This window comes from Sapajus apella, unplaced genomic scaffold (assembly GCF_009761245.1).
Source record: "Sapajus apella isolate SASKATOON/1434 unplaced genomic scaffold, GSC_monkey_1.0 scaffold36, whole genome shotgun sequence".
Classification (NCBI taxonomy): Eukaryota; Metazoa; Chordata; class Mammalia; order Primates; family Cebidae; genus Sapajus; species Sapajus apella.
Window position 1 is genome coordinate 26,082,799 of NW_022436976.1, and position 25,879 is coordinate 26,108,677.

General features: G+C 41.5%; 1 protein-coding gene across 4 annotated transcripts in view; it reads left to right on the forward strand.

The window, feature by feature from the left end:
• Positions 1-11,373, forward strand: part of LOC116563954 (cytochrome P450 2J2) — a 28,333-nt gene extending 16,960 nt beyond the window's left edge. For 3 of the 4 annotated variants that reach the window (XM_032296837.1, XM_032296840.1, XM_032296838.1), the window contains exons 7-9: positions 3,654-3,841; positions 7,138-7,276; positions 10,840-11,373. In XM_032296837.1, the coding sequence (XP_032152728.1) occupies positions 3,654-3,841; positions 7,138-7,276; positions 10,840-11,018 (506 nt within the window). In that variant the 3' untranslated portion in view covers positions 11,019-11,373. The remainder of the gene's footprint in view (positions 1-3,653; positions 3,842-7,137; positions 7,277-10,839) is intronic. The other variant, XM_032296839.1, reaches the window with a different exon arrangement.
• The last annotated feature ends 14,506 nt before the right edge of the window (positions 11,374-25,879 follow it).

The following is a 25,879-nucleotide window of genomic DNA, read 5'->3' on the forward strand; positions in this document are numbered from 1 at the left end:
AATACAAATGTAAGAGAGAGTCCCTGTCCTCAAGAAGCTCAGAGGCAAGAGAGAAATCAATGAAGTCAGTTGACATGCTAGTTCCAGGAAACAGTTACTCTCTGATGTGAAAATCTAGAGATTGTGCCCTTCCCTTCTTTTAAATGATGCCTTCCCATTTCCTTCTGGATAATGTTCAAACACCTTAGTCTGGTGTATATTATATGCCCCTTCTTCCTGTCCAGGCTTGGCCCCACCCCCCCTCCATGGTGGCCTCAATAAATGACACATCATTTTCTTTGCAGTCTGTATTATACCTCTATGTCATGATATATGCTTTTCCCTCTACTTGCCCAATTTTCCTACATAAGAAACTCCTAGATCTTCTTGAAGAATCTGCTAAGTACTACCTCCCTAAGATGCTTCTGTACTCCCCTAGGAAATTATTAGCATTTTCTCCCTCCAGAGATGACGTAATGTGCCTTTATTACTAGGCTTATTCTATATTATTCATATAGTTTCCCCACAGACTATAGTCCACTCAAGAATGATGTTCTAATCATTTTTCTTACTCCAGCTTCCAGAACAGTTTGAACACATGGGGGATTGGAACTCTTAACAATACTGTATTTCTAATTGTGGGTAACCATTTATTAATAAGGCATAAAATCAATTTAGTAGACCAAGATCACAATTATTTTCTTAAAATAGAAATAGAAAAGATCATAGTGCTTCCCGTGTACTAAGGTAAGTTTGTTCACAGAACTTTATTTTTTTCATCTGCACCTGCATAAATGTATGCTTTATATGTGTATATTTGGGTATATGCATCCAGGGTCATGCTCAGTTAAAAAGGCTAGCAACAAACACACAAGCACTGTATGATGCAACTTACATGAGTTATCTAGAGTAGTGAAATTCATAGAGAAATGAAGTAGAATGGTGGTGGCCAGAGGCTGAGGGAGGGGATATAGAGGCTGAACTGTGATGGGCTCAGGTAATACAAATGTAAGAGAGAGTTCCTGTCCTCAAGAAGCTCAGAGGCAAGAGGGAAATCAATCAAGTCAGTCGACTTCAGTTTTGCAAGATGAAAAATTTCCGGAGACTGATTGCATAATAACATGAATATATTTAATACTACTGAACTGTTCATTTTAAAATTCTAAGATAGTATATTTTATGTTATGGGTATTTTACCCCCAATTAAAATGTTTTTTGAAAATGATAGTTTATTTCTCTTTCAGGTAAGAAAACATCCAAACTAGACTTTGCAAAGCCATTAGGGTTTCAAACTCCTTCCAACTTGCTCTGTTGTGACTAGAATGAATGATGTCCTTGTTAGCACTCTGTAAGATGGCTTACCAAAAGGCTTTCCACCAGTAGAAAGCGAAAAGTGTGGAGGAAGCACATATCCTTCCTTTAAGAGCTTGTTCTCAATAGGGAAAGGAGTCCCTGTTTAATAAATAGTGTTGGGAAAACTGGCTAGCCATGTGCAGAAAGCAGAAACTGGACCCCTTCCTAACACCTTACACTAAAATTAACTCCAGATGGATTAAAGACTTAAACATAAGTCCTAACACTATAAAAACCCTAGAAGAAAATCTAGGCAAAACCATTCAGGACATAGGCGTAGACAAGGACTTCATGACCAAAACACCAAAAGCATTGGCAACAAAAACCAAAATAGGCAAATGAGACCTAATCAAACTCCACAGCTCCTGTACAGCAAAAGAAACAGTCATTAGTGTGAATCGGCAACCAACAGAATGGGAAAAAATGTTTGCAGTCTACCCATCTGACAAAGGGCTGATATCCAGAATCTACAAAGAACTAAAACAGATTTACAAGAAAAAAACAAACAAGCCCATTCAAAAGTGGGTAAAGGATATGTATAGATACTTTACAAAAGAAGACATACATGAGGCCAACAAACATAAGAAAAAATGCTCATCATCACTGGTCATCAGAGAAATGCAAATCAAAACAACATTGAGATACCATCTCATGCCAATTAGAATGGCAGTCATTAAAAAATCTGGAGACAACAGATGCTGGAGAGGATGTGGAGAAATAGGAACACTTTTACACTGTTGGTGGGAGTGTAAATTATTCAACCATTGTGGAAGACATTGTGGGGATTCCTTAAGGACCAAGAAATAGAAATTCCATTTGACCCGGCAATCCCATTACTGGGTATATATTCAAAGGATTATAAATCGCTCTACTATAAGGATAGATGCACACGAATGTTCATTACAGCACTGTTTACAATAGCAAAGACCTGGAACCAACCCAAATGCCCATCGATGATTGACTGGACAGGGAAAATGTGGCACATATACACCATGGAATATTATGCAGCTATCAAAAACAATGAGTTCGTGTCCTTTGTAGGGACATGGATGAACCTGGAAACCATCATTCTGGGCAAACTGACACAAGAACAGAAAATCAAACACCACATGTTCTCACTCATAGGTGGGTGTTGAACAACGAGAACCCACAGACACAGGGAGTGGAGCATCACACACAGGGGTCTGTTGGGGAGAAATAGGGGAGGGACAATGTGGGGTGGGGAGTTGGGGAGAGATAGCATGTGGAGAAATGCCAGATATAGGTGAAGGGGAGGAAGGCAGAAAATCACACTGCTATGTGTGTACCTATGCAACAATCTTGCATGTTCTTCACATGTACCCCAGAACCTAAAATGCAATAAAAAAAGAGCTTGTTTTAAGGATTAAACATCACTTCTGCTTACATTCTATTAGCCAGAATTTAGTAATATGATCAACGTAGTTACAATAGGACCGGCAAAATATATTATTTAACTGGACAATCAGATCACCAGCTAAAATGTCTATTACTCTAGACATAGAGAAAAGAGACAGGATTGCTACCAGTTTCTGTCATTTTCTATCATTGGTTAGGTGAGCACTCAACCAATGAAAGAAACTGGTAGCAGTTCTATCTGTTCACACAAATCTCAAAACATCAGTTCACGTAAATCTCAAAACATCCTTAAGATGAAGGTGGGTTTATCCTCACTGATCAAATAAGGAAACTGAGGTTTAAAGAGTATAAATAACTTGCAGCATCAATATTGTGGAGCAAGAGTTTGCAACCGGATTGGTCTCACCGCAGGGCCCACTTTCCACTCTTACATGTCTACTGAGAACTTAGAGTCTGTAGACCTGCTATGGGTTGAATATTTGGCCCACCCCAGCCCAAATTTACATGTCGAAACCTCGTTACCAGTATGATGATACAGGAGGTGGGACCTCTGGGAGGTGATTAGCCTTCAGGAATGGGAGTCGTACTGTTATCAAAGAGACTCCAGAGAGCTGCCTCACTTTTTCTGCCATGTAAGGACACAGTGAGAAAGTGCCATTTATATACCAGAAAGTGGGTCTTCACCAGACACCAAGTCTGCTGGGGTCTGATGGAGTTTAGCCATGTTAATCTTGATTAGTTCACCACATAACATAACCAGGTTCAAAAGATTTATAGAGTTTGTAGTTTTCTGAATGAGCCTTTCAAAAGGTTAAAAACCATTTTATTTCTTGCAACCTGGTCACTAACTGAAATACAACAGATGAGATCTTGGAGATCACTCATACCTCTTTAAAATGAAGCAGAAATGTCGAAAAAATAATAGAACCCTCTTTCTTTACCAGAAAAAGTACAAGCTGAGATTGACGGAGTGATTGGCCACGGGCAGCAGCCGAGCACCGCCGTTCGGGAGTCCATGCCCTATACCAATGCTGTCATCCATGAGGTGCAAAGAATGGGCAACATCGTCCCCCTGAATGTTCCCAGGGAAGTCACAGTTGACAGTACTTTTGCTGGGTACCACCTGCCCAAGGTAATTAAGCATGCCTGGCCTCAGGTCTTCAAGCCCATCTTTTAGATGGTAGAAACCTGAACTTGAGAAGTGACATTTGTTCTTGTCCTAAGGAATCATTTAAATGGAAGAGAAAGATATCTGTACCTGATATAGTACTAGATTTTCTTTATGTGTAGTCTTCAACTAGATATAAATAGGTATGGCCGGGAAGGGAGCAGGAAGGATTCCTACGTCAAATATGTTTAGATAAATACTGGCTTTCCTTTGCTGTGGGGCTTCTCAGTGTTTTTACTATGTTAATGTGCATTGTGACTCTGTGAGCCCACGACAGGCAGCAGTTCTAGGTCAGACTTTATCATAGAACACATTTTTTTTTGTTTTTGTTTTTGTTTTTGTTTTGGTAGAACATCTCACCAGACTCGGGATCTGTTAAACTCTGGGAAATTCCGCTTCCCGATCCTGGGATTCTAGAATGTTAAAATGCGAAAGGACATTTAAGACCACCTGGGCCAACATCACATTAATGCTGCTGTTTTTAACATAATATCCCCACAGGTATTTTTCCAGTTTTTTTCTTATAGTCCCATGATGTGTAATTTATTATCTTACAAGGAAGCCAATCTAAGTATGTGCAATATTCATTACTGGAAAGGGAAAGAAAGAAGCGAACATTTATTAAGCAATGATTATGGTTCGTGGACAATGTGGCCTCTTTCAAAATGCCTTACTCAATTCTCTGAATAAGTTTACTCAGAAGAAGCTTGTTATTCCCATGTTATGGATTGCAAAGTCAAGCCTCAGAAAAATTAGGTTTGCAGGAGATCTCTCCACTACAAAGAGTTGGGATCTGAAAGCAGATCTGTTCTGTTTTTTTGTTTGTTTGTTCGTTTGTCTGTTTGTTTTGGTACAGCACTGTGCTCCCTTCACAGGAGTTGCTTTATTTTAACTTTAAAAGCATCTTCCTGCTATTTTTTCAGTTGGTCTCGGTTAAATTCCCTCTACTCACAAATGGAACTGTTTATTTTTCTTTCAACTTTTGTTTTAGGTTCAGGGAGTACATGTGTAGGTTTTGCTTCAAGGGTACATTGCATGATGCTGAAGTGTGGATTACAATTGAACTATTACCCAGGTGGCTGGCATAGTACCCAGTTGCTAGTTTTTCAACCCTTGTCCCTCCTTTCTCCTCCAGTAATCTCCAGTGTCTATTGTTCCTATCTTTATGTCCATGTCTACCCAATGTTTAGCTTCCTTTATCAGTAAGAACATGCAGTATTTCATTTTCTGTTTCTGCAACAAACAGAACTCTGATGTCTCCCACTCGCCACCCTTCGGATCTCTACAGGCAGCCATCCTGTGCCCTCTAGTGCTCTCTCCACACACTGCACATCTTCAGTTCCTTTCCTTGCTTTCTCACCACTATGGTCAGCCTCTGTGGATCTCTTCCAGTTTGTCTAAGTACCTCTGAGTGTGTCATACCTGGGGAAAATCTCAAGAGATAGAATCAGAAGAGTTCACCCATTGGACACTGCTTGGTTACTATCCCTACAGAGCCAGGAAAAGCAGCTGTTACATTTACTGTTTCCTTACTGATTGACCATCCAGTGGGCAAAGGCTGAGGCCTAAATTCCCCAGGTGCTGTTTGTGTTTTTCTAGCAGTTTATTTAACTCAAGGAAACCAGCTCAGCTCAACAGACTTCTGCCACTTATTTTTGTCAGCTTTAATAACCATCTTGGGAACTGACAAATTGAAGTAACTGTGTGTACACAGTCTACCTACAACCTATCACTTTGACGTCAAATAGACCTAGTATAAATCATGGCTCTGCCTCTTCCTACTGTGTGACTCTCAAAGCTTCAACTTCTGCATCTGTAAAATGCATTGAAACCTACCTTACAAGATCCACTTGGAGATAAAATGAAATTATGCATGTAGGCCATTTAACCTAGTGCTTAATACAGAAAGTGCTTACAGTAGCAGTTATTACTAATATTGAAAATTATTGACATTCATTTCTTGAATTAATATTATATTAATATGTTAATATTTGAATGAGTTCAACAAACACTAAGTACCTGAAATTCTCAGGTCTGGCAAAACAACCCTGAGAAAATTAATCATGCAAATAATATTTAGAAACATGATAACTGCCTCCCCACAAAAAAACTCACTATGGTCTTTAAAAACACAGACTAGCAGGAGTGGTCAGGGAAGGCTTCCAAAAGGAAGGGATATTTGAGCTGAGGATAACGGATGATTAAGAGTCAGCTTGATGACCAAGTGGGAAGGAAGAACATTTCTAGCAAGGCAAACAGCATTTAAAAAGGGTTTTGAAATAAGTAGGAACACAGCATGTTTCAGAAACTGAAAGAAGGGTCCTGTAGTGGGAGTGCAGGCAGAGGAAGAGAGTGGCCCAGACAGGGACCAGGTGATGGGGATTTGCCCTGAGAGCAATGGGTAACTGTTGAAGTGTGTCAAGTCCTAGGTATGAGCGGTGGGAGGCTGTGGGGGGCGGGGAGTGACATGACTAAATCATGCTGGAAGCACACTCTCTTCCAGAGTGTGAAGTAGATTGAAAGAGGCGAGAGGCTTTGGGGCACAGAAAACTATTACAGGGGTCCAGGAAGCCAGGAAGCAGTCTGGGCTAAGTGGGCATGGTAGACATGGAATGGAGGTGAAAGCAAAATTGACCAGTCTTGCTGATGGGTTGGATAAAGGCAGAGTAAAGGAAAACCTCCCTCTAGGGATTCCTGTGTTTCTTAGTATGTACTTGGATGGACAGGGGCTCCTTTCATGGATCTGTCTGATCTATTACTAAACATACTGTGGGGAGTGGGGTGCGAGGTGCCATGTACTAGACACTGGAGGAAAGAGAATGGCAAAACCAAGATGAATGAGATGTCTTTTACCTTGGTGGGGCTGCCATCATTACGGCTTCACTAAGCAGCTGAGCTGGTCTTGGTACAGTGCAGACTGACTGTTGCATTATTCCTCAGTATATTCATGTCCCCTCCTTCCAAGACCTACCTAAACCGACCTATCCCTGTAAGGAAGATCCATCCTGCAGTCAAAGTAGCCAAACACCCCAGTTCAAATTCCCAGCAGGGAAATCCAATCTAATTTGTAAGCTGTCCCAGACAAAGAGGAGGGCCCTGGGTTGGGGGGCACAAGAGACTGTGTACCACAGTGGGGGAGGGTGGGGCAGTTCAGAGTATGGTCAGACTCCCAGCATGGAAGCCCGAGGATGAGCACCCCTCTGCAAAGATGTGCATTTTCATGGGTCAAGCCTTGCCTGAGTCTCTGCTGCCTTCTCTAGGGAACCATGATCCTGACCAATTTGACGGCGCTGCACAGGGACCCCACAGAGTGGGCCACCCCTGACACGTTCAATCCAGGGCATTTTCTGGAGAATGGACAGTTTAAGAAAAGGGAAGCCTTTATGCCTTTCTCAATAGGTAAGTTGTAATAAACAGGTGGATGGGAGTCCAGGGCACCTCTCCCACCCTTCCTGTCCTCTCCCTGTATTCCTTGGCTTTCATTGGAATGTCTCCAGACAGCCTGGCCAGTGAGACTCACTCCATCTTGCTGTTGGGGACAGCCCTGGGATTTCTAGGGCTGGGCATTGCTTCAGCCTGCCCTTACTTCCTAAGCCCTCCCTTGCCTCTGCTGGAGATTGCAGCTTTTCTGCGTTCTGTCCTCTGGAACACCGGGGACCGAGACTCAGGCTCCATCTCCAGCTCACAAAGAGGATTGGGGGCTGCCATCTGTTTTTTGTTGTTGTTGTTGTTGTTTTTTGAAACAGAGTTTTACTCTTGTTGCCCAGGCTGGAGTGCAATGGCACAATCTCTGCTCACTGCAACCTCTGCCTCCCCAGATTCAAGCAATTCTCCTGCATCAGCCTTCTGAGTAACTGGGATTACAGGCATGCACTACCATGCCAGGCAAATTTTTTACATTTTTAGTAGAGACAGGTTTCACCATGTTGGCCAGGCTGGTCTGGAACTCCTGACCTCAGGTGATCCACCCGCTTCAGCCTCCCAAAGTGCTGGAATTACAGGCATGAGCCACTGTGCCCGGCCGGGTGCTGCCCTCTTTACTAAATTTTAAAATGCCCTCAGTTCCTTTTAAGGGCTGCCCACTCATACAGAAATAGAGCTGATCTATAATAGGAGATAGAGAGGAACAAGGGGAAGGAGAAACTTATTTGCCACATGGGCATCGGTCAGTGGCTTAAGTAGATTGGATTCTACTCTCTGAGGACTCCCTTGAAAAGGTTCTTTGTAGTTTGTAAATTTTAATTCCTTTTTTAAAATCTAATTAATACATTTATATAATATGTAACTTGAAAATTAGGAAATAAGACGCTGTGAAAACTTTTTTTCTCCTGTTTTTAAGATAACCGGGTCCAAAAAGATATTTTTAACTCATGACATTGAAAAATCAATAACAAAAATTCTTAGTATATTCCAGGTTTTAAGTTAGATATGTTTTAAAGATTGTTTCAAATAATTTCACAATTCTTTAATTCCATCAATATTTACTGAGCATCTATTATGTGTCAAACATTCAGCCCTGGCGGTATGACAATGAATGAGTGAAACAGAAAACAAAGCAAAACTGCTGCCATGATGCATATGTTCTAGTGTAATTATGTAATGTTTATATTACTATAACCACTTTAGTGATAAGGAAACTGAGGCTTAACCAAGTATAGAAACTAAAGTCATGAAACTCATATGACAGAGCTAGGATCAAAGTCAACCAGACTTATCGAAAACTAAAGTGTGTGTTCTTCCTAATGCTATCTACTGAAAATAACTAAATGCTATGCAAACTCACACTGTGGAATGCATGATAGTTTGCTTATTGTTAATTTAAAGTATGTATGGATGTTCTGAGACAAGATCATTTTACTGAGAGTGACACTAAGTTTCAGAAAGGGCAGAAGTGGAACAACCCACATTGGTGTGACTCCAAAGCCCATGCTCGCCTCGTGTGCTGTGTTGCCTTAGGTGTCTCTGGGCTGATTCTGATGATAGATTCTGCCTTTGTCTTTCTTCATCTGATTCTGTCACGTGTGCTCACACTGGACAATTCACTTTGAATAGGAAAGCTGATATAAGATGTAGGAATACCTTCCAGTCTTCCTGTCTACAATAGTTTCAAATTTTGTATTACAGCACAAAGTTTCAGCTGTTATGTTCCAATTATGATAATTAATTATTCCTGTTCTTTGGCTCTTGCACCACATCCATGTGGAAATGCTAGCAATGTGACCTTCTCTGCATTCCACAAAAATGCCTCACCCAATGCTAGCTGTACCTATGATGAGGGAAATCTTGTTCGAAGTCCATGGCTTTGAAAGGAAAAAGGATCTTCTAGGCTAAGTGATGCCTGGATACATTTTCTTCACATGACTGAAGCCTCTTTCTCAGAGTTGCTTCATGTCTCCTGTTAAAATATATATATATATATATATATATATATACACACACACACACACACACACACACACACATATATATCTTATCTCCATTAGCAGTAGTATTTTTAAAAACTATACATGGTGGCTCTCTGCTGCTTTGTTGAGAGTTGTATTGCACTCTTTTAGATACTTCATTTGCAGTTATTAATAGACAGGAAATGGATTGGCATCTCCTTTTAATTTAAGATAACTAAAAATAAGAGAGAGTTGTTTCTTATCCAAGATTATATGCTCAAGGAACTTGCAGAACAGGACCTAAAACTCAAGTTTTCATATTATAGTATAGTGTTCTCTCTAGTATGACTAGAACGTAGCTTACTTCCCCATGTAAGGCTTCTCTACTTTAAGATTGACCAATTTAATAACATACTCATCAGTTAGCATATTGCTACATAACAAAGAGTCCAAAACTCTGCAGCTTAAAACAGTAAGCATGAATTATTGCTCACAAGTCTAGAAGTCAGATATGTGACTCTGCTAATCTTGGCTGGGTCCCCTTGATCTCTCTGATCTTGGCTACAGGTCAACAGGCTGATGGCTAATCTAGGATATCCTCAGCTGGGACAGTGGGGCTCTTCTCACATTATCCCTCATCCTCCAGCAAGCTGTCCTGGCCTAGTCACATGGTGGTGGTAAGGTCAAAAGGGGAGAATGGAAGCACCCAGGCCTCTTAAGGTCCAGACTGGGAACTAACACACCATCACTTCCATTGCATTATGTTGGCCAATGCCAGTCATAAGGCCAGCCCCAGTTTCAGGGGAGGGGATATTACTACAATTTTTGATGGGAAGAGCTATGACATCACATTTTAGATGATGTGGAGCCAAGGAGAGGGAGAAATTGAAGCTATTTTGTTCTCACCATCTCTTTCTCTGACTGAGAAGAATGAAATTCATAGAAGGCAAGCAGTTTATCTGGGGAGTCCCACAGAAGATGTGATGGGATGAGGACCAGTTAAATGCATCAGGAGATAGAAGTCTGAAGGATGGAGGCCAAAGCAATCCCAATACAGAGGGCCAGCCATGCCAGTAGGCCCCCCATGATTAAGGAGGAAAAGTGGTACAAGGAGAAGATGACTTATACCTTAGGAATTCTCTTCTGACATTGACTTCCTTACATTTTGAACAATTTCCTTTTAAAGATTAAAAAAGTTAACATGTTTGGTTGTTTTTGTTGTCTTTTTTCTGGTCATGTTTGTTAAATGATTTTTTTAAGCCCTTAGGCTAAACACCCACTTTCTAGCTCAGCCCAGGGGTTCCACTTCTATGGTCCTACACCCTGCAATTTCACCCTGGAAGCTCGCCTGCCTGACCCCTGAAGGCATTTGACTTTGTGTTTCCGGACTTCTACTTTCTATGCATTGGTGAACCCAAGTGGTTGTCAGACTTAAATAAGCTGCTGGCCAGAAAGCCCTGGAGCCTACAGGCCCTTACTCTGCTCCGGTTTTTTTTAGGATGTGATTGAGGATACCAATCTCTGCTAGGCACCAGTGCCGCCTGAGAAGATAACTTGTCTTTTGATTTTGTTTTACAGGAAAGCGGGCATGCCTTGGAGAACAGTTGGCCAGATCTGAGCTGTTTATTTTCTTCACTTCCCTTGTGCAAAAATTTACCTTCAGGCCCCCAGACAATGAGAAGCTGAGCCTGAAGTTTAGAATGGGTGTCACCATTTCCCCAGTCAGTCACCGCCTCTGCGCTGTTCCTCGGGTGTGACGTTGTCAGGGAAGAAAGAGGCAAGGAAAGTAAGAAGACATGGCGTGTGTTCTGAACCCAAGACACGACATGCGTTCTCTGCCTGCTCAGATGTTAAAGGACAAAATGAAAGCGACTTTGAGGAAAGATCAAAGGAATTTGACTCAGAGAAAACTAGATCCAAATCCCAGCTCTACCATCTCCTCCAAAGCCTTGGAAAAACCATCTATGTGCTACATGATTTACTGTTTATCTAGGAGATGAAATGAGGATAATGATTCTTTCCATAAAGAAAGTTCTTATAAGAATCAAAATAAATGGTGAACTTTAAGTGATTTATAAACCATAAAGCACATCATAAAATTTCTATCTGTAATGTGCCTCCTTCCTACTTCTTTAGTAAGATATGTATTTGCTTTTGGTCCGTTGAGAAGCTCAGGTCAACATGTGCAAAATAGTTGATAAGAGTTAAAAGTAGGCCCTAGGAACAGCCACAGAAGCGAGCTATGGAGGTCCCCCATTTGGTAGCACTGTGCGAGCTTTATCTTATTTCTGTCTGAAACTGATCCTCTGAGAAGTCAGCAGGACAGGTTTTATTCCTCCTTTAGAGATGGGGAAAGCAAGTGTCATCGAAGAAGTTTCTGTGGTTTACGTAAGCAAACACTACCTTGGCCTTGAACCCAGGGCCAAGTGGAATGTGACCACAATTAACCAACCTGGAAAACAGGCCTGAGGAACAAACGTGGAAATACTTTTCGTCTTTAACAATACCTCTTGCCTTTAATCCTCCATCAGGCACTTATTCACATGTTGCTTCACATTGGCTTTAATGATGGGGGGCGTGATCTTTTCTTGCAACTAGATTGTAAGATTTTGGTGGTTAGTATTACCAGCCTAAACTCCCTGGGCCTTGGTATTTTTTTTTTTTTTTTTTTGAGATAGATTCTTGCTCTGTTGCCCAGGCTGGAGTGCAGCCGTGCCATCTTGGTTCACTGCAGTCCCTGCTTCCTGGCTTCTAGGTGTGGCTGCTGAAGAGAGATAAGGATTATAATATAGAAGGCCAGGTATCACTGATAGTATATGAAGTTGTGACCCCAGTACCAAGGCAAACAAACAAACTCTCTGGGAAACTGGGCTAAGCCTTATAAAAAGATCATTTTTCCTAAGGCGGTGTCTTAGTCCATTTTCTGTTGCTATAACAGAGTGCCTGAGACTCGATATTTATACAGAAAAGGAGTTTATTTGCCTCACATTTCTGCAGCCTGGGATGCCCAAGGGCATGGTGGTGGCTTCTGGTGAGGGCTTCCAAACTGTGTCTTCTCATGGTAGAAGAGCAGAAGGACAAGCATATGCATGCAAAAGACAGTAAGCAGGAGGTACCAGGCTCACTTTATATCAGCCCGTGCTCACAACAAAGAACCTACTCCCAAAACAATGGCATCCATGCATTCATGAGGGCCATGCTCTCATAGCCCAATCACCTTTCATCAAGCCCCACATTCTGACACTGCAGCATTCAGGACCAAGTTTCAAATAAGTTTTGGAGAAGACAAACACCAAAACCGTAACAAGTAGTTAGACCCAAGTAATTTAAACAGCTTAAAACAAAATGTGTCATGAAGTCTTAAGGCTCTTTCTTCCTGACGCTTGGGATTCGGAGAAAAGTCAGTTAAATTGATGCTGTGAGAAAGGGGAGCAGAAAAGGATGGGAGGAATGTTTGACTGCTCCTGAGCTAGCTGGGGTAGCCAAGAAAAGAGAATGTCTGGAGGACATGGTTGGGTTTTTTAATGTTTGTGGGGAGGCTTTGGTCCTTCCCTAGTAAAAGAAAGAATGGAAGTAAGAGCCCCACAAATGTGCATTTTTTTTTTTTTGTAACCCACCAGAAATTTGCATCTTTAGAAAACAGGCCAAGTGGTATTCTGAGAATAAAACGAAGCCAATCAGGCCCTGAACTTGAACTTCTCAAACATCCAGGACCTTGTCTTCCATTTTTCCCCAATCAGATCACCCAAGTAGGAGACTCAAATGGACAGCCAAAATACGTTATGTGGCTCAGTGTCCTCATTTATAAAATGAAGGACTTTGTTGAAGTCATCTGAGTTCCACTTCTACTCTGCTGTGCACTTTCTATGATTCCAGATGGGCACTACACACCTGTTAATTAGGGAAATAAGTGTAAAACCACTGGGAACTCATCCTGACCTGATAAATGCAATGGGACCCAGGGCCAAATAGGTTGTGAGCACAATTAACCAGAAACCTTGGGGAATAGATGACTGTGAGTAACTACATTTTCTGGCCATATAAAATATCTCTTTTTTCTCAAAGCTCATAGGAGAGGCTCTAAAATATGAGCTTCTCCAACGAGTTTTGGTGGAAGACAAGACAAAAGAATTTCTTTCTTCCTGTTTTGTCCAAGCACTTCTTGTCTTACACAAAGATTTTGCTCTATATGCACTTTTGTAACTCGCTTTTTCCCCCATCTATTTTGGAAGCTCCAGGGCCCCTGACCCCCTTCCCTTGTATCAGTGCCTGATGACACATGGTGTGCAAACAATATAACATGATCTGTGGTATCATGGATGAGGCATGGATTTACCAAAAGGCACCCAGGCTGTGAATCTTCTTTCCACCACTCTCCTACGAACAGACACAAACACATGCATGCTGCAACATAAATTTAAAACCAGGTTGGAGGTTGAGGGACTTACAGCAGAGAAGGAGCATGGGACAAAGCATATCCTGAGTTGTTAGGGAAGTGTACCTGGGTTGGGCATAGTGAGGCTGCATGCACCCAAGAGAGGTTCAGGAGGGGGATTGCTCTCACAGTGCCTGATATGGTTTAGCTGGGTCCCAACCCAAATCTCATCTTGAATTGTAGCTCCCTTAATTCTGTGTTCTGGGAAGGACGCGATGGGAGATAATTGAATCATGGGGGCGGGTCTTTCCCATGCTACTCTTGTGATAGTGAAAAAGTGTCAGGAAATCTTATAAAGGGGAGTTTCCCTGAACAAATTCTCTTCTCTTGTTTGCTGCCATGTGAGACATGCCTTTCACCTTCCACCATGATTGTGAGGTTTCCACAACCCTGTGAAACCTTTTTCTTTTGTAAATTACCTATTCTCAGGAATGTCCCTGTCAGTAGTATGAAATGTCCTATCATAGCAAATTGATACCAGTAGAGGGGGCTGCTGTGGAAAAGATACCCAAAAATGTGGAAGTAACTTTGGAACTGGGTAACAGGCAGAGGTTGGAACAGTTAGGAGGGCTCAGAAGACAGGAAAATATGGGACAGTTTGAAACATCCTGGAGACTTGTTGAATGGCTTTGACCAAAATGCTGCTAATGATATGGACAATGAAATCCAGGTTGAGGTGGTCTCAGATGGAGGTGAAGAACTTGTTTGGAACTGGAGCAAAGGTGACTCTTGTTATGTTGTAGCAAAGAGACTAATAACATTTTGGCCCTGCCCTAGAGATTTGTGGAACTTTGAACTTGACAAAGATGATTTAGGGTATCTGGCAGAAGAAATTTCTAAGCAGCAAAGCATTCAAGAGGTGACTTGAGTGCTGTTGAAGGTCTTCAGTTTATAAGGGAAAGGGAGCATAAAAGTTGGGAAAATATCCAGTCCGACAATGTGATAGAAAGGAAAATCCCATTTTCTGAGGAGAAATTCAAGCTGACTGTAGAAATTTGCATAAGTAACAAGGAGCTGACAATGGGGAAAATGTCTCTAGGGACTGTCAAAGTTCTTCACCACAGACCCTCCCAACACAGGGCTAGAGGCCTAAGAAGAAAAGATGGTTTCATGGTCCAGGCCCAGGGACCCTCTGCTGTGTTCAGCCTAGGGACTTGGTGCCCTGCAACCAGGCCACTCCAGCCATGACTAAAAGGAGTTAAGGTACAGCTCAGGCCATGGCTTCAGAGGGTGCAAGCACCAAGTCTTGGCAGCTTCCACATGGAGTTGAGCCTGTGGGTGCACAGAAGTCAAGAATTGAGGCTTGGGGAACCTCTGCCTAGAATTCAGAGTATGTATGGAAACACCTGGATGCCCAGGCAAAAGTCTGCTGCAGAAGCAAGGTGCTCATGGAGAACCTCTGCTAGGGCAGTGCGGAAGGGAAATGAGGTTGAAACCCTCACACAGAGTCTCCACTGGGGCGCTGCCTAGTGGAGTTGTGAGAAGAGGGCCACTGTCCTCCAGATCCGAGAATGGCAGATCTGCTGACAGTTTGCACTGTGTGCCTGGAAAAGCTGCAAACACTCAACACCAACCTTTGAAAGCAGCCAGGAGGGAGTCTGTACCCTGCAAATCCACAGGGGCAGAGCTGCCCAAGACCATGGGAACCTACCTCTTGCATCAGCATGACCTGGATGTGAGACATGGAGTCAAAGGAGATCATTTTGGAGCTTTGAGATTTGACTGCTCTGCTGGATTTTGGACTTGCATGGGGCCTGTAGCCACTTTGTTTTGGTCAATTTCTCCTATTTGGAACATCTGTATTTACCCAATGCCTGTACCTGCATTGTATCTAGGAAGTAACTAGTTTTTCATTCTACAGGCTCATAGGTAGAAGGGACTTGTCTTGTCTCAGATGAGACTTTAGGCTGTGGACTTCAGAGTTTATGCTGAAATGAGTTAATACTTTAGGGGACTGCTGGAAAGACATGATCGGTTTTGAAATGCAAGGACCTGCGATTTTGGAGGGGCCAGGCCAGAATGATATGGTTTTGCTCTGTCCCCACCCACATCTCATCTTGAATTGTAGCTCCTGTAATTTCCATGTGTTGTGGGAGGGACCCAATTTGAGATAATTGAATCATGGGGGTGGGTCTTTCCTGTGCTATTCTTGTGATAGTGAGTTCTCATGAGATCTGATGATTTTATAAAGGGGAGATTCCCTGCACAAGCTTTCTTCTCTGCCACCATGTGAGATGTGACTTTCACCTTCTGCCATGATTGTGAGACCTCCTCAGCCACGTGGAACTGTGAGTCTATTAAACCTCTTTGTTTTGTAAATTGCCCATTCCTAGGAATGTCTTTATCAGCAGCATGAAAATGGACTAATACAGTGTCCTACATATATACAGACTGGAGGCAGGGCTGATTAGGTGATAAGTAGCAAGGACAGTTTCCTGGGTGAAGAAGTGTCTTTGTTAGAATAGAGAAACTGCAGACACCCCTAGTATCAAGTTGTACACCCTTGAGCTCAGTCAAGTCTGCTGAGCCAACTTTTTTCTAAGCCTCCAAAAGGAAAAAGGGTAGGATATTAGGTATGATTGTCCAGGGTTACCCTCATTTGTCACTCCACAGCCCCTTACCATGACTTTGAGCAAGACATTTAAACCTGCAAGCCTCCCATTTCTTCCCCTTAAACAGTACCTCACGATGTGGGATAAGGATAAAATATAAAAACATGAAATCCTGTCTGTGTAACAGATTGAAGGGGCATAAGACTCATTAGAGTGCAAGACAAGTGGCTTTATTTCCACCCCACCCCCTGACCACAGTCTGTGAACTATGTCTTATTCCCTCTGAATGAAATTTCAGACAAGTCTCAAAATATTTCTTATATAATAAACATCCCTGTCCTCACACTCCTTCCTAAGTGTCATTTTGGTCCTTATCATTTGCTGCCCAAAAAATATACAGTGTATATAACTCCATACATTTGCTGATTTAGCTTCCCTGGCTCAAGTCAGTTTTAGAATTGGAAGGTTTCCAGGCTGGTGGGCAGAGGTTCGCCAGCTCTTCTCTCTGCACCACGTGCTCCCTCCTTCATGGGCACTCCTACCTCATCCACCACCCACCCCATCCCACCAGGGCCCTTTGTGTGCAGCACCCTTGACGTGGACAGTGTTTGTTCCTTAGCTTAATGTTGCTCTTCCACTCTGGGGCATCTGCCAGTGCAGCTCCTCTTCAGGACACATTATATCTCCAGGAGTCCTCTTGTTGGGACCCAAGACAGCCCCATGCTAGTTGTGCCATGGGGCCTACTTGGAGTCCCACACCCTCATGGTAGCATAAGAAGCAGTGCAGAGTCCTCCAACAGAGCCCCCACTCCTCAGCCACCACTGGAGTGTCACCCGACCTCTTGCTTAGAGAAAGTTTCAGGCTTCTGTGAGCCACTGATTCTTGCTGCCCCACACAACTACAAAACACAGGCAACTGTCTCTTGGCTTGAAGACTCTCACCTGGTGAGGGGAAATCATATGCCTTTTCCGTTTCGTGGGAGATGGATGGGAGGTCAGGAGGACCTGCCTGTCAAAGAAAACCAGAGCTGAACTGCATTTAAAGCAGTAAAAACAAATTTTAGCCAGGAACAAATAATGGAAAAGATACTTCAGTATAGAACTGGGCTCAATTCCAAAAACAGTATGGATGACAAGTGGCTATTTATAGTCAAGAAGCTGTGTTGGTGATGGAAAATCTAAGAGGAAGTATCAGGGGTAAGGACAAATTCTGGCTAAATCCACTAGACAGGATTCTTGCTGAAGGCAAACCTGAGTGATCAGGTAACAAGGGTGGGAGGTGAATATTTAGATCAGATATTGAGGGGTCGGGGGTTGCCTCTGCACTGACTTAGCAAGATTCTTGCTGCAGCTCGGTCATTAGGCCCAACATGGATAGATGCCAAGGTCAGTACAGAGGTGGTTTAGAGAAGCTGAGTCTTTGTCATTCCTCACCACAGAAGTCTCTTTTCCTCTTCCCTTAGTCCTCTACGTAGGCAATGGGCTATAAGGGTCACAAAAACAGTTATCTGAGGCCCCTGTCACAAGTCTCACATAGGATTTCAAGTGCCCTACTTTACAGCTGTGGGTTTAATAGCACTTGGCATGTACTATTTGCAGTAACTGGGACGCCAGGTAAAACTGAGAAATTAAGAACCCCATTTTGATATCCTGTTACAAATATAATATCCAGCCCACAGTGAGACCCTAATGAGTGTTATTTCTCTCTCTGTGTTGAAGGAAGGAATGAATAAATGACTCACAAGACACTTCAGGATCTTGCTGTGGCCCAGGGTCGGCGCTGTGAACAGCAAGAAGAGGACAGAACTATAAATGTGGCAAACACTGGACCCTGCTTTGCCAGGCTGTGACATATACTATGAAGGATTCCTTGCCATGTTTTAAATTTTACTCTATCACGCATATACATGGGAGTTTCTGCCTTAACTATCTGAAAGTACAGTTCCAAGTACATCTGCAATGGAAGATGCTCCTTCCTTTATTCTGATTAGCTTTGAATGTATGACAGCATCCTATATTTTCTCACTTGGCTAATAATATTTTCTCACTTGGCAAAATTGCATTGCTCCCCTCCATACCCCCATATGCTGGTGGTATCTCCCTAAGTGTGGAAAAACCAAATTTTATGAATTGCTTCTTCTACTTGGAAAGAGAAAATGGAGCTGTGCTTTTGGTACCAAGCCTTACATTTACAGTCATTTTAAGTCAATTCAATAAACACTTATGATTCTTAGGTAGTGGTTAACAAAGGGAGATACAGGACCAGTCTTTCTTAAAAGCTCATTCCAGTGCTGATGAAAGTGAGAAATGGGAGACTATAAATATACAAATCAACTGACATTAGTAGTCCCCACTGGGTTATGAAAACCAAAGGAAACATTTCTGAAATACACATGGCTTCACAACATCTTTCACCAATGTCATAACTGCATAACCATCTTTGGAGGAGGAATAGGTATTTTAACAAAGTCCCCCAAGTTGACTCCTCTCCATTTCACTTATTCTTGAAAACCAGCACAATATATTTTGGCTTGAATTCTCTCCAGATTTTCTCCCTCCTCCTCTCTTTTTCTTCCATCACAGAATGTCTTAATTTTGCCTTCATTTTTCAATAAAAATTTCACCAGATATAGAATTATAAATTAACAGGTATTTTTTTAATAGCACTTTGAAGATGTGATTTCATTGTTTCCTGGCTTATGTTGTTTCTGATGAAAGGGCCACAATCACTCACATCTTTTTTCCCTGATTCATTAGGAGTCATTTGTCCCCCAGCTGTTTTTAAGATTTTTTTTCCTTTATCTTTACTCTTCAGCAATTTGGTAATAATGTGTTTTGGTATTGTTTACTTGTTGTTTATCTATTGAACTTCTCGTATATATGAGTTTATTGTTTTTAGAACATTTGGATAAATTTCAGCCATTATTACTTTAAATGCTTTTTCTGAACCAGCTTCCTGCTCCCAAATCTCTGAGATTTCAGTCAGACATCTGAGACCCCTCAATGCTGAACTATGGCCACTAAGGTCCTGCTAATATTTCCCAGTCTTTCTCTTCTCCATGCTTTAGTTTGGATAGTTTTTATTTCCCTGTCTTCAAGCTCACTTTTGTTTTCCTCTGCAGTGTTTACTTTGTCATTAAGCCCACCTATTTATTTTTTTATTTTATATATTTTATTTTTCTAGAAGTACCAATGCATCTTTTTAAATATAGTTTCTATTTCTCTGTTATTTTTCTTTAGATCTTTTAATATACTATCCATTTAAAAGTGCTTGTCTGTTGTTTGTGTCTGTGTTTGTTAACTGAGTTTCCTTCCTTGTTATAGGTCACATATTTCCACTTCTTCATGTCTAGTAATTATTATATAAGTTTTTCATTGTTGAATGTTTACATTGTCTTTCTTTAAAGAGTATTAAGTTTTATTTTGATAGGCAGTTAGTTTACCGGTAGGACATCTTAATCTTTTTGAAGCTCATTTTAAAGCTTTGTTGGAGTGGGTCTGAAGCAGCCTTCATTCTAGGCATCCTAAAGAGTAATCTTTCTGGAGTCTGTACTGATTGCCTGAAGTATTCAGTGTGGTCTCTCCACTTTAAATAAATATAGCTAATTCCAATCCTGTAAAAGCTATGGCAATCTTGTAAATTTGTTTACATTCCTTGTAGATTCTGGATATTAGCCCTTTGTCAGATGGATAGATTGCAAAAATTGTCTCCCATTTTGTAGGTCGCCTGTTCACTGATAGTTTATTTTGCTATGCAGAAGCGCTTTAGTTTAATTAAATCCCATTTGTCAATTTTGGCTTTTGTTACCACTGCTTTTGGTGTGTTAGTCATGAAGTCTTTGCCCATGCCTATGTTATGAATGGTATTGCCTAGGCTTTCTTCTAGGGTTTTTATGGTTTTATCTTTATGTTTAAGTCTTTAATCCATCTTGAGTTAATTTTTGTATAAGGTTTAAAAGAAAAAAACAAACAACCCCATCAAAAAGTGGACAAAGGATATGAACAGACACTTCTCAAAAGAAGACATTTATGTGGCCAACAAATATATGATAAAAAGCTCATCATCACTGGTAATTAGAGGAATAAAATCAAAACAACGCGATATCTCACGCCAGTTAGAAAGGTGATCATCAAAAAGTCAGGAAACAACAGATGCTATTGAGGATGTGGAAAAATAGGAACACTTTTACACTGTTGGTGGGAGTGTTCAGCCATTTTGGAGGACACTGTGGAGATTCCTCAAGGATCTAGAACTAGAAATACCATTTGGCCCAGCAATCCTATTACTGGATAAATACTCAAAGCATTGTAAATCACTCTACTATAAAGACACATGCACCCATATGTTTACTGCAGCACTATTTACAATAGCAAAGACTTGGAACCAACCCAAATGCCCATCAATGATAGACAGGATAAAGAAAATGTGGCACATATACACCATGGGATACCATGCAGCCATAAAAAAGAATGTCATGTCCTTTGCAAGGACGTGGATGAAGCTGGAAACCATCATTCTCAGCAAACTAACACAGGAACAGAAAATCAAACACCTCATGTTCTCATTCATAAGTGGGAGTTGAACAATGACGGACACAGGGAGGGGAATATCACACATCGTGGCCTGTTGGGGGGTGGGGGAACTAGGGGAGGGATAGCATTAGGAGAAATGCCTAATGTAGATGACGGGTTGGTAGGTGTGGCAAACCACCATGGTGCATGTATACCTATGCAACAAACCTGCAGGTTCTGCACATGTATCCCAGAACTTAAAATAATAAAAAGTAATTTTAAAAAAGCTATGATAATCATTAAGTTTATAGCTCTCTGGTAGGCATTTTCTTCCTGGTAGATGTCCTTTGCCCAGCCTCATAGAGTCTTACTCTACACACGCAAAGGTTGGTATTCAGCTGATCTCTTTCAAGATATCTGGAGCTCTTTCTTGCTGTTGTTTCCACCTTTCTCTATTCTATAAATTCTAGCCATGTCATTCATCCCAAACTCCAGTCTATTTTCTCATCTTACCAAGACTACTGTGTTCTGATTGTTTCCCTGCTTCTTGAAATGGAGTCTAGTAAATCCCTCCAGGGAGAAAGCCAGATATTGTAGAGCTCACTTCATTTGTTCCTCTCTATTGGGAAGCACAGTCCTGCACTTTCAATTTTCCAATATCTGAAAAGTTTATTTACCTTGTCCACTTCTTTGGTTTTTCTTGTGGTCGAAGGGCTAGTCCAGTCCACTTACTATCACAGCATGAAACAGAAGCCACTCTACCCTGTTGTATTTTTCGTGGAGCTTAAGAGTGGCTGAGAGTTATATTTATCTGTAAAAAGAGGCTAAAATAATTCCCTTCCTTGTATCTACACCCCTTGAAATGTGACTTTACAACTCCTCTCCTCATGAGCTAGCATCTACTCACAGTCTCTTTACTTGGGGCTGGCCTGGTGGTGAAATGACTTTCCTGGCTGACCCCAGGGCCAAAGAGGCTGTGTGTGCTTCTGCTTGCTCTTGTGGGACTCTCCTGCCACCATTAAAATGAGCCCACTTTACTCTGCTGCATGATGAGAAACATGTGGCTTCATCATTGACATCACTTGCCCCAGCTGATAGTGACCAGTCCCCAGAGCTGTGCATAACGACCTGAGATGAGTTGGATCCAAACAAATCTGGAAGCTAAATGCACATGCATAAATGATCCCAGACAAGAACTGCCTGAGTCAGCCTAAATTTCCAACCTGAGATTTATGAATTAAATACATGGTTATACTGTTTTAAGCCACTGAGGTTTGAGGTGCATTTTCACATAGCGACAGCTAATACGTAACACTCCCTGAGGGCAGGAGCAGTATCTGTCTTGTTCAATTCTGAGTCCACAGTATTAAGAACAGTGTTTGTACTGTGGTAAGGTTTAATAACAAATTAACGAACAAAATCAGTGGAATCATTGTGGGTTGGGGCTAGGTGGGACCCACTACCAGAAGTCAGATCTCTGCCATTACGCCTCTGTTCTTGTCATCTCACCCCATGACCTACTTCACAGCCCTCACACTAGCTTCTATTATAAGTTTCAGCAACGCAATGAAGGAGCACAGGCTCCTGTCTTACCTGACCGTTTCAGTCCCAGCTGGCCTTCTGGAGTGGGGCCACCTAGCCGATTTCCCCATGCTTGTTTCTCACCAACAGGCTGATGCCCTGGATAAAGATTTTGTACTTTCTGGGTCATACAGTTTTTGTGTATTCACCACGAGCTATTTGTTCCGCTCTGGAAAGCTAAGAACCTTTTCTTCTTTTGAAATAGGTAAGGAATTAAGTTAAGGGTCACTTTCACAGACTTTTACTGTCATTGACGATGTCTGTTATAACAATTAGGGTCAGAACAGAGGCTTCTCTTTGCCAAAATACATCCAAAGACATCACAGGGCTCTGATGCATACAAAACAACATTAAAAAGACTCAGCAGGGTAGCACTGGGAGTCAGAGGAACTGGAGGTCAGATTTCTGTAGCTAAGCTGGCCTGAATTCCATTAGTGATTTTTGCCATTTATTACCTTTTGCTTGTGAATTAAATAGGTTACTTTACTTTCCTGAAATTGTTTCCTAATCTGAAAAGTAGAATCACACCTGTTGTGGTGGAGTATCTTGACTGGTCAAAGTCCACTGTCCCTCTCTGGGATGCCTCTCCTTGTGGTGCTCCTCCCTGTGGGGTGATTAGGTATAACCACCCTCATGAATTCAGAAATGGCCATGTGATTGGCTTTGATCCATAAAATGATTGCAAAAGTTCCACGAGCCACTTCTAAGTGCTTGGAAGCTGCTATAGTGCAACATGTTTCTTCTCTGCCAACAGACCACCAGTGTTCTAGATAAGGGTCTGTCAGCCTATGTCCAGTGTGACAAAGACATGAAGCAGAGTCACAGTTTATTCAAGATGAACATGTTATGTGAGAAATAAACTTATTTTTTTATTAACTAAAATTTCAGAATTGTTACTGCAGCATAACTTACCCTCGGCTGTCAGATACACCTGCACCGTTTTTCTCGTGAAAACATGAGATCAAAGTAACATGATAATCAATTATGGTAGTATTGCTGTATGGTTATTTTAGGAAAACTTCCAGTTATGCAATTGGAGAACTTATTTCTAGACCTTTTTATTTTCCCCAGGCAATTTGATCTTTTCCTCACTGTATCCACAGAACAAGATTTTCTCCCTGCTGCCTGCAGGATAAATTACAGATTCTTCAGTAGGGCTGCTATGTTGTAAAACCCCAGGCTGCCATTCATTTGTAATCTGGGTGAATGGTGCCCTCTGGAGTTGGAGCATGTGGAGCAAGTTTGTCCAACCCATGGCCCACAGTCTACAAGTGGCCCAGGATGGCTTTGAGTGCGGCCCAACATTGAGTGCGGCCCAACGCAATTTGGAAGCTTTCTTAAAGCATGAGATTTTTCTTTTCTTTTTTTTTTTTTTAGCTCATCAGCTATCATTAATGTTAGTGTATTATATGTGTGTCCCAAGACAATTTTTCTTCTAACATGGCCCAGGGAAGCCAAAAAATTGGACACCCCTCATATAGGGCCTGCGCAGCCATATGCATGAAACTGCTCCTTAGGTGGACATATGGTAATTTTTGTGATCTGATACCTACTCACCTCTTGAATTACATCTCTTAGTACTTCTCTTGCCAAACTACTGAACTATTACTTCCCTGGATAGGCCAGATCCTTCATCATCTTCATGTCTTTATACAAGCTAGTTTTTCTGTAAGAAATGTTCAATTATACCTGGCAGACTCCTATTCATCCTGTAAAGGCCAACTTAAATGTTAACTCTCTAATGACATTTTTATTGCCTCTCAGTTGCTCCTTCCTCCATTCCCTGAGAATTTAATTTAAAAGGTTTTATTTCCTATTTCCATATAATCTCCCAATTAAAATGAGCTTTTCAGAGGTGACTGAGTCTTGTTCACACAGATTCAGTACCTAACATGTTTCATGCATAGTGGACGTTCAGGAAAGGGGATAATTGTTGAATGTATAGTGGGGGTGGGGGGTGGAGGGGTAGGAGAGAGCAAGCAGTCAAGTGAAATTAATGCTGCAGTATGCCATAAATTTTCGGTAGCTATGCAGCAAGTCCTCTACCTCTATATTCCTTAATTTCACATTCTGGAAAAGGTGGGCTTTAAATATTGGTTATTAAGGTCACTCCTACTTCCAAATATCTGACTTGCAGAGAGATCTTCTGAAATGGTAAATTAAGGAGCTCCAAGAATCCATTCCATAAAAGCACTGAAGTATGAGCAAAAATGGTCAAACTCAACATTTCCAGAATAGTGAAAATTAAAGTCTTGCAACAACCTGAGGATTTGTTTAAAAAAAGAACAGCTGCTCTCAGTAAGAACAGGGAGCTCTGTTTTAATTTGCCCTAGGCTGGATCTCCTCTCCCCAGCTCTCAAGTATCCTTAAAAGCAAGTCTCACAATTATGGTAGCTGTGAATACCAATGATCAAGCAGCCTCTGGAGGGAAGGAACAGAGTGGGTTTAGAGTACCCGAAAGGCCCCATTCCCAGAAAGTTGTCATTATGTGACCTTTCTGGCAGTTCCTTGAAAAGCCCCATTCTCAGAGCTTGTCTTTATTTTACCTTACTAAAAGCTCATTCTGTATGAACCACACTACAGGACATTTGTTAAAAAACAAAAACAAAAACAAAAACTGACAATTATGCAACATTAAGGTAACCCAAGGTAGCAATACAAGTTGGAGCTAACAGAGAATTAAAAGGATACACTGAGAATAGAGATGCCCACTGGGGCTTTTAACGCTCTGACATATGCCTAGGAATCTAGAAGGCCATGCACATGTGAGGGCTACATGCATGCCCAGGAAAAGACCTGGAATGACCCTAATCTCTCATCTCTGGCTGACTGTGAGGGTCTGTGTAAGCAGGAAACTAAGGCTATGATAGAATTGTAAATTACCTGCTGGAGTGTTAAAGGTATAACCCAAAACATTTGTAGAGCCCCTTTGGGAAAGGCTGAGAGACTTATCAGTTCAAAACATTTAAGGAAATCTCTGTCCAAAATTAGCTGACCACTATGCTTAAAAAGCACAGAATTCAGTGGCTGCACAGGATGAAGAATGGAATTTTTAGAGAATTAGTTCAAGTCTCTAAACAAAAGGCAACAATAGTAACAATAAACCCTGTGGTGGGGTCTGATTTCCAGAGTTTCCACATATTAAGATCAGATTTCCAATAAAAAATTATGAATCGTGAAGAAACAGAAAACAACAGCTCATACACAGGTTAAAAGTTACTGGAAACCCGAGGAAGCCCAGGCATTGGATTTACTAGACAAAAGCTTTAAGTATGTTCTGTGAGCCTATAGAATTAAGTTAAATATATGAGAATGATTTTCCACTGAATAGAATATCACAATAAGGAGTTAGAAATAAAAAGAAAGCAGCAAATAATAGAAATTCTAGAGTTGAAAAGTACAATAACTGAAATAAAAAATTCACTGGAGGAACTCAGCCGCACATTTGAGCTGGCAGAGAAAGAATCAATACACTTGAAGATAAATCAATGAGATGATCTATTCTGAGGAATGGAATCAAACGGGAATGATGAAAAAT